The sequence below is a fragment of the Aythya ferina genome (genome assembly GCF_964211825.1).
Source record: "Aythya ferina genome assembly, chromosome: 1".
Classification (NCBI taxonomy): domain Eukaryota; kingdom Metazoa; phylum Chordata; class Aves; order Anseriformes; family Anatidae; genus Aythya; species Aythya ferina.
This window is the reverse complement of record NC_140296.1, coordinates 67,137,261-67,151,336: the sequence shown is the minus strand read 5'-3', so window position 1 is coordinate 67,151,336 and position 14,076 is coordinate 67,137,261. Positions and strand designations below refer to the sequence as shown.

The 14,076-nt window shown below is 42.3% G+C and overlaps 1 protein-coding gene across 1 annotated transcript in view; it reads left to right on the top strand.

Moving 5' to 3' along the window:
- The window catches only part of MAP4K4 (mitogen-activated protein kinase kinase kinase kinase 4), a 136,390-nt gene extending 125,237 nt beyond the window's left edge, over window positions 1-11,153 (top strand). The window contains 6 exon segments of the mRNA XM_084526747.1: window positions 890-1,024; window positions 4,405-4,505; window positions 5,251-5,400; window positions 5,673-5,832; window positions 7,578-7,717; window positions 7,864-11,153. Of these exon segments, the coding sequence (XP_084382873.1) occupies window positions 890-1,024; window positions 4,405-4,505; window positions 5,251-5,400; window positions 5,673-5,832; window positions 7,578-7,717; window positions 7,864-7,947 (770 nt within the window). The 3' untranslated portion in view covers window positions 7,948-11,153.
- The last annotated feature ends 2,923 nt before the right edge of the window (window positions 11,154-14,076 follow it).

The following is a 14,076-nucleotide window of genomic DNA, read 5'->3' as shown; positions in this document are numbered from 1 at the left end:
GTGAAGAAGAAAGACCCCTTGCAGTTTTCTGTGTGCAGCCAGATAAGTACTGCAGCCCTTGGAGCAGAGGGGCAAGTCTGTTTGTAAGGCAGCTGTTGGCTTTTAGCAAGCAGCTGAATTTTTTTTGTGAGCCATGGAAAATTCTGCCACTGCAATTTCGGATGCTGTTCGTTCCTGTTTACAGCAGAACTGGTATAAAGCAGTTAGATGCTGAAATTGTTCTTTGGCAAACTTTTCCTCCAATTAAATAGTAAACAGGCTTAGTAAAACTTGACTGGTTTGTATCGGAGAGGATGATGTAACTGATGGAAATGTCCTGGTCACTAGCTGCAAAAAGGTTGTAATGTATAACCCCATCACCCCATTCTTCTTTGCTTTTTCTTCCTCCTTTCACACCAGTCCTACTCTCTTCTGGCTCTGTAGCTAATTTTGAGCCTCAAATTCTACCCTGCTTCTATCCTAGAGTTTTATGCAAAAAAAAAAAAAAAAAAGCCCTTGTTACTCAGCTATGTTTTGGGGTTTTTTCTTCATCCCCGTGCAGGAATCTCTGGTGTGTTTGTTGTGGGATTATAACCTTTTTCACGTAGAAGCTGGTTTTGTCCTAAGATCCAGACAGCCAAAGAGTTTATCACTTTCAGTTCATGTGGTATTGCCATGCATCTCTGTCATTGATTATCAGGAAAACACAGTTTTGGGTGGAGTCTGGAGCAAAGCTGTTGTGGGCATAAATACTGGGAGAGATCTCCGTGGTTGCAGCAGTTTCCCTTTCATTGTTACTTTGGCTTGTTCTGTGGGGCCTTCTGTTTGTTGGGGTAGGGTTGTATTGTTGTTTTCTTTTTGCACTTATCTCACTGGGGAGATAAACTAACCTTTCTCTCTCTGTGGCTAGGTAAGAAGAACAAGTTGCGAGTTTACTATTTGTCCTGGTTAAGAAATAAAATCCTTCACAATGATCCCGAAGTAGAGAAGAAACAGGGTTGGACGACGGTGGGCGACTTGGAAGGCTGTGTGCACTATAAAGTTGGTAAGTGGCAAACGAGGTAATCAAATCGTCGAGATAAAAGCTGGCTGTGAAAGAGAACTGCAGTGCATGCAGCTTGTGGGTTGAAGATTTGTTTTTGTTGCTGGCTGTCTTCCTTATCCCTAAGGACAAACTTTTCTGGTGATGTGTCAGAATAGATGGCAGGTTACTGTGGGTTGAAATGAATCTGGGGGAGGTTTTGCAATGGGATGCTGGGCTGTGAACTGGAGCAAGCACAGATCCCCCATCAGTCTCCTTCCCATGGTGGATGCGTCTTCCAGGAGAAGGCTGACATGGACAGTGAGGGCTGGTGATGTTTCTCCACCTTTGTTAGACCCTTGGGGTGACAGGGGGACTCGTGTCAACCAACAGCTGTTCTCTCTGTCATCAGGTTTCCCTCTTATTTTACCATGCTGAAATCAAATTCTGGAACAGGGTGAATAATATCTCCTTTTTCATGTAGATTTTTAAGACTGGAGGGAAGGAAAAAAAAAAAAAAAAGAGGAAAAAAAAAGAAAAAGAGTGGGAGGAAAAAGCAAGCCCAGCTAGTGCACGAGCTTTGGGGAGGCATCTGGGAACAGAAGCATATGTTTAACTTCCAGATGATTCATTGATTCCCCTTAGCTCATGAACTTTCCTAATGCTGTCTCAGATCCTCTGCAATGCAGTTCTGGGGTTACAGGGATGAAGTGTGTTTTCACTAGGCAGGCACCTTCTGAGCGGCCTTAAGTTGTTTAAAGGGCTTTAGACGTGGAAACTTCCACCAAAACCAACAAAGGCACGTCGTGTTTTTGCCGTATGCAGTGATCCTGCTGCCCTGCAGGTGGGGATATGAACTAAGAGCTCTTTCTGCTGCTTCGGTTTCACGATGAATCTTAATGGCCCCTGGATGCTGCGTTTGATTTGGCTTTCTCCTAAGTGCCAGCTCAGTTCCTTTCAAGCTGTGTCGGTCAATGCAGAGCAGCAGCAGTCGGACTGAGCTCGCTCTCCTTCTGTCATACACGTGCTCTTGCAAAAACCTGCTCGCGGGGCGTCATCAATAGCTACCACAGAAGGGACTGCTGAACCTCGGGCTTGACCCCAAAAACAATTAATAATGTGCTTCTCCGGGATCACACCCCAGGGTGCCAGCAGCGTGATGAAGCGGCCTGTTAACAATACATTAACAGCTACTGAGAGGAGGCTTTCCAGCAGGGAAGTGTGCGAAACAAAGAGCATTCTCTTCCAGATGAAGAGTGATTTGTTGCAGCCTGGCACTGAACTTCCCTCTGAACCAGAAACGTACAGTAGGCTTCTTCAGGTGGTGGGAGGCCTCTTGGACAGCTGTGCCTCAGTTCCCGAGAAGGATGAGCCCTGCGAATAGTCGCGCCTGCAGTCTGGTGGCTGCCACCGAGGCAGCTGGCACTGGCCTCTTCCTTGTCTCTTTGATGCTACAGGGGTCTCAGACGTCAGGCTGAAGTGGTATTTCTGGAGCTTGGTCGCTTCAGGCAACTTCTGGCTCCTCTAAATGATAAATTGCTCTTTTGAAACTTCAGATTTGGGCGAATTCCCAGATAGCACCCAGAGCAAAGAGCGAAGATTATCAAAGGTTCCCTTTCACAGATAAGGTGGTTTTATTCAACACCCCCTTCTTCCCCAAGAAAATATTCCAAGAAGTCTTGCGAGCCAGACAAGACTGAACAAAAGCTCTATTTTTCAGCCGGTACAGCTGTGGAGGTTGAGAGGCTTTTTTTTTGCCTGCTGAAAAAGTGTCAAGTCCTCTAGCACTTACAGCTCAGTATTCTTGCTTTCCTGCAGAGTAAAAGGGAGCAAGTAGCAGCTTTGTCTCCCTGCTGCCTACCAACAGAGAACAGCTACAGGCTTGTACAATAGTCAGATACCTAAAAGACGTGAAAATAGTTTTTATTAAAGAAGCGTTGTTCTCACAAGTCTGAGATTTTTCGCTCCTGCCCTTTTTTAAAATCAGTTTTGGTTGGGAGGTAACAACAGCAGAAGGTGGAGGTGCAGGGAATTACTCAGTGTTTTGGAAAATCATCATTCCCCCAAAACTTGAGGTAAAGAGAGAAGAAATCTCTTTAGCTTTCTAGGTGTCACCCAAATAATGCCTTTTTTTCCCCTCTCCTCCAAAAAGAGCGTGAGAAACAGGTTAACAAACCTCAACATTTTGCAAGTCCTCACCATATCTTCCAGCACAAACCCAGATGCCAGCTGGAAATACAGATCCAGCAGCATTACTTGAACACCCATTTCTAGGCTTCACGGGCCCTGTCCTGAAAAAAAGTGATAGTAAACAGAGCCTTTTTCGATGGTTAAATTTGCCAACTGTTTGAGTGTGGGAACAGAGATACATTTGAGAATTTACAGATCAGCTATGTAATGACGCATTATTATTTCTGATAAATTCTCTGATTTTTTTTTTCACGTCTTTGCACTAGCACTGCTTAGTAGTATTTTGTGGCTGAAAAGCAATGATTGCTGCATTTGTCTCTGCCAAAAAAAAAAAAAAAAAAGTTGCTAAATACTGATTAATGTTGCATCTTCTGTGGGTGAATCTGCTTTTGGGCTTATGTTTCTGAAGTGTTCTAGAGAAACTCCTGACTCCTTAACCCCTCTGAAAACTTTTCCATTCTTTAGGCAGAACGTAAAATGTGTCACCGGAATTGTCATGAAGGTGACTTGAGCTCGTGTGTTTTACTTGAGAATTAGGGTTAAGGTCAGTTAGAGAAAGTTCAGGTGATACAACTTGTTTACTTTGTCAGCTACCTGTTTCCTTTAAGCCATCTGCTGAGGAAGAGGTTTTTGGCAGCCACTTAGTGTTTTCCTGGGAAGTTTTTGGTAACAGAGCTTTTTGGCAATAAACAAATTAAAAAACCAGCCGACAACAAAACAACAGTTGCCTTTTGTTTTTTTGAACTGGACTTATTTCATTACTTCTTAGCTTTTCATTTCAGTTCCTCCTTTCCCCTCCCTTTCTCTGGGGATTTTTTCTCTCAGCTCAAAATACCACTGCCACAGCGCTGGGATTGTGACTGCCAATAAACTCTGCCACAGCCATTGGCTTCTTTTACTGTAATTGCCCCTGACTGAAGACTGATTTCTGGATGAGCAAGCACTGTCTAATGTGGAAAGAAAAGTGTCAATATGTGTGTACTGACTAGGTAGTTGAAAGCATGGTGATGGGTTCAGTTACTGACAAGAGCAATGATTTTTGTGGCATAAACGTGTCAAAATTCTCAGCTACATAGAATTAGCAATTCTAAAATGCAGTGTTACTTGAAAGGTATGGAAGTAGGGAGAAATATTGTCATTTTCTGCTTTCTTCAAGTAACTGGAATGACTTTGGTATGATTACTGAACTGATTTTTGTTTTGTTTGAATTTCAGTAAAATATGAAAGAATCAAATTCTTGGTAATTGCATTGAAGAGTTCTGTGGAAGTCTATGCATGGGCACCAAAGCCATACCACAAATTTATGGCCTTTAAGGTAACAATTTATTTCAGTCACACGTAGGATTTTCACCTACCAAGTTGCAGTTACCCCTTTTACAAAACTGGCCTGACATTTTGTCATGGCTGTGTTACAAGCTTTTTGGTAAATCTGCCATGAACATCATAGTATATTTTTGTTAAAGGGTGTGGGAGGCTGGCTCTGAGAGGCAGTATACCTATAGCTCTTAAGGTGTAACCAAGCATAAATGAATGATCAAAATGACACGATATCCCAATGCTTTGTTTCCTCTCTATAAATAAACCATGAGGCCGAGAGAAGTGCACTGAGTCGAAACTTCTTCATGTGAGCATCATTAGCTGACGCTCAAGATTATTGTATTTCGAATGCTGCAAGAATGAAGTTAGCTGACTCGGAGTGATTACCAGGCTGATTTGCAGACAATCAGTTAATGCCGGTGGTGCAGGTTGAAGCAAACGCTACAGGACTGTCAAATTGCCCTGAACTTTGGGGAAAGCAATTCTTACTAGTAAAATGAAGCAGACCAACTAAATCAAACCCCAGGGAAAACAGCATGTAAAAATATGTGGTTGAAATATAACAGGGTGCTAAGTAAATCTCTCCTTGTCTGTGGAAGACGCTAACCCAATTGATCTGGTGAATGGAGGCCAGAGGCACGCTGGAGGAATAGACCTATAATATGTGTGTTAAGAGCATATTTTTATAAAAACCCTTGTGGTTCTAAGCAGTAAAATAAATCTCACTGATTATTGTCTTACAGTCATTTGGGGAATTGGTACATAAGCCATTGCTGGTGGATCTAACAGTAGAAGAGGGTCAGAGACTAAAAGTGATCTACGGCTCCTGTGCTGGCTTCCATGCTGTTGATGTGGATTCGGGATCAGTCTATGACATTTATCTACCAACACATGTAAGAGCTGTTTCTGGACTGGATTTTTTTCTTTCCTTCTGGTTTCTCCCTCTCTCCCTTTCCTCAGATGACTGTCAGTCCCAGTGGATCACTGGCAGTGGAAAAGCAGATGGAGGGGTCCAAGTGAATGTATCTTAGGGGCTTGTACCTCAATCTCTGTCCTGTCCCTAAGGTCCATATGTCTCCTTGGCTGGGAGCTGCTCACTCAGGTCTGGTGTTGGCCAACAAGGCAATCATAAAATGACTTTGGCATTACTTCTCTGTTTCTGTAGATCCAGAGCAGTATCCAACCTCATGCAATCATAATTCTCCCGAATACGGATGGAATGGAGCTACTGGTCTGCTATGAGGATGAAGGAGTTTATGTAAACACATATGGAAGGATCACCAAGGACGTGGTTCTGCAGTGGGGAGAGATGCCAACTTCAGTTGGTAAGTGCCCTGAGAGAATCAAATACAATTGTGCCGTAAGGGAGCGTGAACGTGGGCAGAAGGAAAATGCATTGGGTTTGACTTCAGATTCAGAGGCAGCGCTGCTGTAATACTGCTGGAAAACAGCTGCACTAAGTGCAGAGGGGCCATATGGATCTGTTTTGTGTTGAGTTTTTTAGAACAAAATGCAAACAAACTTGTGGAGTGCAGGAATAAAAAACTCATTTAATAAACACCAGGGCCTTTGTAAATTCGCTACAATTTTTTTTTGCTGCACAGCAGCAAATTTATGAAAACCCTTTAGTATAAAGGTATGTAAAGAGGCAGACAGGTAGGATATTATTAAGGGTACTTCTACATTGATAACGGTCTGCATATCTGATGTGGTGGGTTTATTTTAATTTACCTGCAGTTTGTTCATCTATCTTAGCATGATACTGTAATCACAGTGCTGATATAGGTGCTCTTGCTATCTGTGCTGCTTTATTGCAGTGATGAGCATAGGACGGGCTGTGATTACACCTTAGTTTTTTGTGCAAACACATTGGGTTTGCTTGTTTGGGAATGGATGCATGTATTAGGAGGTTACTGCTGATAGCTCTTAGAGTAACGTGAACAATAACGGAGGAGGAAATTTAAAGAAGTTTCATGCAGTGCATATTCACTCTGCTGGTGATTAGCTCTTGACTAGATCTGAAAGCAAGCAGATTATATTAAGTGGCAAATCGTAGAGGCTTTGGGAACTGGAGTGCCCGTGAAGTAAATAGCACTGTGGCAGTTGGCATCATCTGAACATCTCATCTGACAATTTTAATAAACTATTTGGCCCACTTAGCACTTGTGACATATGTAAAAGTAAATAAATATCCAGCACAATGGTAGGCATGATGGTATAGATGTGCTGTATAGTAGATAATTTGGTTTCATTTAAATGAAAATTAATATATATATATATAAACAAAACATAGAGAAGTATTGTGAAATTAAATCTTATAAAAACTTCCTTGCTAAGATCTATTGTTATTCTTTTCATTTTTCCACTAAGTATGCATACAAATCAGAGGCAACAGCTTATTCTTCACTAAGTCCCCATATGTTAGTTTTGGCAGAATCCGTAAGACTATCCATCAAATTGCTTGTTGAATATACCTTTTCATAGTGCTGGTGCCTTTCTCCTTTATTCAATTTTTACTGCTATCTAGAACAGATTTTTTTCCTCATTCTAATACTAATCTGTTTCCCTCAGTGGTACTCTGAGGCAAAATGCTTGATTTTTGCTTTATTTATCCGAACTCCTACAAGTCAGAGAAACAATACCCTAAGACACTGAACTGATGCTGGGGATGTTCCAGATTGGATAGGCTTAGTCTGTTTAAACCTTGGCTTCTGTTTTCTCCTTGTCAACACCTAATTAACCTGTCTCCTTGCCAAACTTGGGAGAAAAAAGCCTGTGTAAAACTCAGTGTTCCTTCCATTTAATTGAAGGTTGGAAAGCTTCCATCGTGTCATAAATGCTCAGGCACGAACTATGGTAGTGACATGGAAAGCCCACGTGGAAATAATTTAAATAAAAAAAGGATTTGGGGGCATTGTGAAGATGTTGAAGACCAAAATAGCACTCTGAGTGTGCATGCAGGTCATTTCTAAGTACAGTATATAACTGTATTCCTCTGCTTGTTCAGTCCTTCTGTGCTTCCCTCTACCTGTCCTAATGGGCTATGTTGTGTTGTGCTTTCTCCCCACAGCGTATATTCGATCCAATCAGATTATGGGCTGGGGAGAAAAAGCGATCGAAATACGATCAGTGGAAACTGGACACTTGGACGGTGTGTTCATGCACAAAAGGGCACAGAGACTCAAGTTCTTATGTGAACGCAACGACAAGGTATGAGCCACCCCTGGTCCCCGTTTCATGACAAGATGATAAACAGTACAGAGCCGTAATTGCACCGTAAATATCACGGGCTGTGAAGACAAATTGAAGCCTCTGCTGCTCTACCTGTTGAATTTCCCTCTCTCTTTCCTTTGCAGGTCTTCTTTGCCTCCGTGCGGTCAGGTGGAAGCAGTCAAGTCTATTTCATGACCCTTGGCAGGACTTCTCTTCTGAGCTGGTAGAAGCAGTGGGCTGTGGCGAGGGATTGCTGACATCCAGAGTCTGAGATCTTCATAACTCGGAATTATTTTCAACTGGAGTACAGACCTGCACTAATGCAGCAGCACTCTGTGTAAATGTGTGTGCAGGCATCACTGGTGTTAGGTTTCTTTTTGTTTTTCAACTGAGGCTGCAAGGCAGCTGGTGCTGTAAAGATATTGCCATCAGGTGCTACAAAGTCTTTGAGGTTTGGGATCATGCTAGAAAGCTACAGGTCTTTTTTTCCCTTCAGCTCCAGGATTCCTAGGCTTTGAAGGACTCTGTTTGTTAGTGTGGAAACAGAGGGGGGAAAAAAAAAGGAAAAATAAACACAGACTTATCATGAACATGCTGTTGAGTGGACAGGAGGCAGGCAAGAGAAGGTGAGAAGTGGTGTAGAGAGTCAGACTGGCTGAAACAGAGGGCAGATCTAGTCTATCTAGTAATGTTAACAATGTATTTAATTGACATTTCTTTTTTGTAATGTGACAATATGTGGACAAAGAGGAAGGTGCAGGTTTTAAGAAGTTAATATTTATAAAATGTGAAAGACACAGTGACTAGGATAACTTCTTCTTGGGGACAGGGAGGGTGGGAAGGGTTTGGGGTGGAATTCTTGATTATTTTTTTTTTGTTTCTGCAGTTTTATTTTGGCCTGGCCAATAACTTTTAGTCATTTTCTGTGTACCAGGTATTGCCTGAAACATGTGCAGATGATAAAAAAAAAAAAAAGAAAAAGGAAAAAAAAAAAAAGAAAAAATCAACAACGAAAAATAAAGAAAAAAAAAACATTCATTTTCTATAATGATTCTGTGTTAGGCCAGAACTTGGTTATGTCACAGTATTAGCACTGCCTCAGTTAAAGGTTTAATTTTTGTTTAAACCTAGAAGTGCAACAACAGTTTTACCACAGTCTGCACTCGCAGAACTAAAAAAAAAAAAAAAAAAGAAAAAAAAAAGAAATAAAATCCAAACTACATATGTTTATTTTTTGTGCCTACCTCATTGTTTTTAATGCATAAAATAAAAGAGGTGGTTTAGTTTATACGTTTTTAGATGCAAACCATTAATGTCTAATTTAATCTTAATACCAAAACTACCAGATCGAAAGGTTTCTGACTGTTATCGTGTAGCAAGTTTCAGCAGGAGGAGAGAGTGGTCCATTGGGGCAATAGTGGTAGCGTTATGGCAGTGAGACACTGATTAATGTAATTTGCTTACTAAATTTGGAAAGCAAGCATTTTTTGGAACCAATTTCATCCTTACTAGAAGTCCGAATTTAGCCTAAAACTGCGGAGGTTTCACTCTTCTAACACGTGGGCTTAGTAACAGGCAGGTAAAATAACTAGGCTAGTTCTATAAACTGTTAAATGTTGTAGGAAACGTTTTGGGGCGGTGATGTTTTTCTTTTTTAAGAATGCAATGCACTAAAACTCTTTTAAGAATGTAGTTAATACTGCTTATTCATAAAAAAACAGCGTATACCTGTGTTTAGATGTAAGATCCCAGCTCTGGCTTTTTTCTTTCTTTTTTTTTTTGTTTTGTTTGTTTTGTTTTTAAGTCAGTTTTATTTTATGAATAAGTTCTGACATTTGTAATAAATGTCTTGAGAGTAATAATTTGTTTAATGGCTACATGTTCATTACTTGAGAAACCTTGAGTGTATAATAATCTGTTGGTGATGTAATAATGCACAGTGTCATGATTCAGCCATCTTTTTGTTTGGTTTTTACTTTTTTTTTTTTTTAATTATTATTATTATTCTTCCTTCGGTGGGGTACTTTGTTGACAGCTGCCTTAAGCTGTTCATTCAGTGAACAGGCTCTCAGTGTTTCACGGGCTTTGTCTTCTGCTGCGTTTAACTTTCCCTCACGGCGTGACAGGTAGGGCTTTTTAAACACGTCTTCTTCAGTCAGACTCGACCGTTCGAGTGACTGGTCGGTGGCCAGCCGAGAGCACGAGCTGTGCAGAGCTGAGACTCGACCCGACCGACCCTTCTTGTGGGATCCAACCCGACTGCTGTAAACCCTGCAAACCCGAGCAGCGCTTCTGCTGAAGACTCTCCTGTGAACATCACAGACAGTTTTGAGAGTGAGTGGTCAATGCATACCACAAGTGCATGTACACACACACACACAGACACGCTCACACACCCCACACACCAAAAGAATCAAAACTCAAGAAAGCCTTACATTTGCTGGCAGAGGAGGACCTAGAAATATTTTTTTTAACCGTATGACTTTTGGATAGCGTTGAAGGTGAAGGATGTGTTCTTTTCATGCCTGGCACGCTCAGCCAGAAGAACGATCAACTCTTTTTTTGTACTATAATGAACTAAAGGGGGACTTGGAGAAGCGACGTGGGTGTAATCACACAGCGGCCCCGTAGTGTAGCTTCCCGAAGCTGGTTTGATCAAATGCCAGTCTGCGTGATTTAATTCTTCCAGCGCTATGCGGTCCAAAATCAAGTTAGTCCTTGAAAGCCGATGCTATTCTCCCAGAGGAAGATGCTCCAGTACTGTAGGGATTCCCAGGTCACGGATACGTGCTGTTGAAGTTTGGAGGCTCCTGGGGGGGAAACTCCTTCGGGCTGGCTGCTCGCGCCGCAGCCTTCGCCTCCACAGAAGTGCCAGGACAGCAACATGGCAAGGTAAAAACAGTATTACAAAACCACTACATATACAGACATCGAACTCTTCAAACAGTGCTTTTGTAAGCAAAGAAGAAAAGAAAAAGCTCCTAGATTTAGTTTTAAGCTTTAATAAGTAATAATTTTCTGTATCTTTAAGTCAAAGTAACCCTAACTTGTATGACTGCAGTGTTTTTATTTTTTATCTTATGCACATGTTATGTTGGAGAAAATGTTTACAAAAATGGTTTTGTTACACTAATGTGCATCACATATTTATGGTTTATTTGAAAGTGATTTTTGTGGGTTTTTTAGTTTTTCATAGTAGTAGTACACTTTTTGTGATTTATAACCCCAAACTCTGCTGATTATAAAGATGCTAAACAATAATACAAAATGACAAACTGCATTAAAATTACTAATCGTAGAGCTGCAAAGCAGACTGGTGACAAGTAAAACACTCAGCCTTTTTTTTGCAGTGCTATCTAACTTGTCTTCTGTGTATTATGGAAATTACTGTTTTTTCCCCGTTTTTCCTTAAATAAAGTCAAATTGACACCTATTGTATGTGGAAAGTATTTTGAGTACCTCCTGGCTGCAGAAGTCAAGCTGCATGATGCCTAGTAGCATGTATCGTAAGAACAAAAGCCTTATTGTCAAATCTCATAATTTTATAGACTTTGACAGTAAACATGGGCTTTTTAGGGCTTTTTTTGTTGTTTTTGTACTCCAAGTCCTGTCTCCTGGTGCAGTTGCTCTTTAGAGAACTACAGTTTTCCTTTAAAAAGGAAAAAGAGAAGATCAGGAAAGTTAGGAAGTGGCCACTGGTTCAGAAGGAAGAAGTTGCCTCGAGGAGAGCCTGGAAGTGTTGTGAGTGTGCCCTCCCACCTCCGTCCAGACCTGATTTTTGGAGCACCCTGAGCTGGATTCTCACATGGTATAAAAGCATGGCTCCGACAAAAATCAAGGCTTTCCAAGTCCTAGGCCATGAGCACTGAGCAGGTTTGATACAACGCCGCTGTTTGCACTGGCGGGGTTCTCCTCGGCTCTTGCACGTGTGTTCCCACCATGGGCTGTGCCTGTTTTCTTCAGTGGAGATAAGCAGTAGACGTTTCCTTCCGAACAGGCTGGTCTCTGCAGGAGGAGGAGGAAGTATGTGTTCCTGGCCTCCTGCCTTTCTTCTCACTTTCATCTTCAGAAGGCAAGGGCTGAAACATGTCGGGGTTTTGCGTGCTTCCTACAGACAAAGGTATCTGAAATCCTTGAGCCCCGCAGTTTTCTGCCCCTGCAAGTAGCAGATACCGAGGGTGTCTGAACTTGGAAAGCTAATGGGGCCAGCAAAATGCTTGTCCAGCTGCTGCTGCAGGCAGTAGTAGTGAGGAGGCCCTCAGTGAGCTCCTTGTGAGGGCAGGAGGGAGGAACACAGGGCAGAAAAGAATAGCAGGCAAAAAAAATGTGCATATTTAAAACTGACAAATGCAATAGTAATTAACAACTGCAGTTGTCAGACCAGAGAAAGAAGTAATCGGACATCAAAAGGACCCCTTTTATTTATTTATTTAATTTTATTTTACAAGCTTTTAAACATACAACAAGTGGAAATATGAGTAATGAAAAGTAAAGAACACTTAAACATGAGATTAAAGTTTTAAACGCTGCAAATTAGAAGAGAGAGGAGGAGCAGCCTCCTTTTGGTTGCTTTGCTGAAAGACGTGATAGAGAATTAGGATTGTGTGGGACCGTAATGAATGGGGAAAGCTGAGTGTTGTGGGCTGCCTATTGTGCAGAGAGCTTGTTCATCAGCTTGTGTCTGTGCCATTGTCTGGGAGTACTGTAAAATTAAAAAAATAATGTAAAGTGGATGTTGGAGGAGAAACAACTGCAAATGGAAGAGGAGAGCCTGTGGGAGAGCACACTGCATTCAACGCGGGACTGTGCCGCATGAAAATGGTCAAAGGCAACAAATTTGCTAGTAGCAGGGCGAATACATTTCCACTGTAGTCCAGTTCCCTCTTACCCATCTGTCTGTAGCAGCTCAGCCCAGAGCTGTTTGTGTCCCCCAGGCACCTCCCCGCATCGCTGGAGAAGTAGCGGCACTGCCCCATGGTGCTGTGCAGCACGGCTTTCCCTCTCCCCTAAACCACACGCAGCCCAGCAGGGAAGCGATGCTGGGCACTGAACCGTGAGAAGGGCACGTGAGAAATATGCCTGGTAGCCAGGATCTCAGCTGCACGTGGTGGGCATCCCTGGCCTGCTGGGATGCCGTGGGGCATTGAGGGATGGAAGCTCAAAGAGCCGCGGGTGTGTGCGGAGCGGCTGTGCAAATTGCAGCTCTGCTCCAAGGGGGGCAAATTCGCTGCTGACTGCCAGCACCCAGATGTTGGCCTGTTTCTAACCCGTTAAAGCAGGAAAGGCTGGAAAAAAAAATGTCATATTGAGATTTTTCTCCTTTTAAAAAAAAATAAAAAATCAGTGTGGTATTGTGCTGCTCAGACAGGTACGGTGAGGCAGGTTCCCGTGTCAGTGTGAACTGCCGTGGAAATTACAGGATGGGGGAAGCAAAGACCATCAGGCACCTGCAGTCACTTCATTTGCACTTCGTGATCGTCTGGCTCCATGCAGCGTCTGCTCCCATAAAGGGTAAAAACTGCTCTAGAAATACCGAAATACCGACAGCCTCCCTCCTCCTTTCTTATCTCTCTGGTTTATCCCGCTCTTGTTCTAGGCAATACTAAACTAGGGAGAGAAGGAGAGAGGAGGGTGTTTTGTTGTCTAAGAAAATACATCCCTGACTCAATAAAAATGTGCTCAGTCCAGTTGAGGAAGTTACACTTTTTTTTTTTTTTTTTCTTTTTTTTTTTCCCCCCAGTTGTTAAATTATAACAGGAAATTGGGTTTAACATTTTATTCTCAGGCTCTGCTGGTTCTGTGGGGCAAACCCACAGCATGGGAAAGTGAGATTACTGTGTACCGACTGCTGTACACAGCTCAAATGCTACTTGCCCTCCGTGTGAAGCTTTTATTGCACAACCCCGTGTTTGTCATTCGACGCAATTTGTCCATTAAAAGGCAGCGTCACACCCCGATTTTATTTTAATATTTGCACTTCCGAAGTAATTTTGTCCATACCGTGTTAGCCATGGGGAGGAAAAAAAAAAAAAAAAAAAAAAAAAAAAAAGTGCTTTTTTTGGCTGTGAAACAGCCATTGGAGTGAGGGGATTACAAAATACTGTTTCCCTAGGCTTTTATCACAGAGAGGTTTCAGGCAATTTTCAGCAGAGCCCCGTCGGTACAGTTAGCAAGAGTCTGGTTTTATGAACAGGCGAAGTTGAAAGAGAGACGAGAGCAAATTTCATGCTTGGGATCTTTTAGTGAGCTGGGGATAGAGGAAGAAAACGGAGGTTTTGGTATGAAATCTTTCACCTCAGCCATTGAACCCACTTAGCCCCTTTGGATGGTGCAATGGCAGGTTGCAGGGAAGGTGC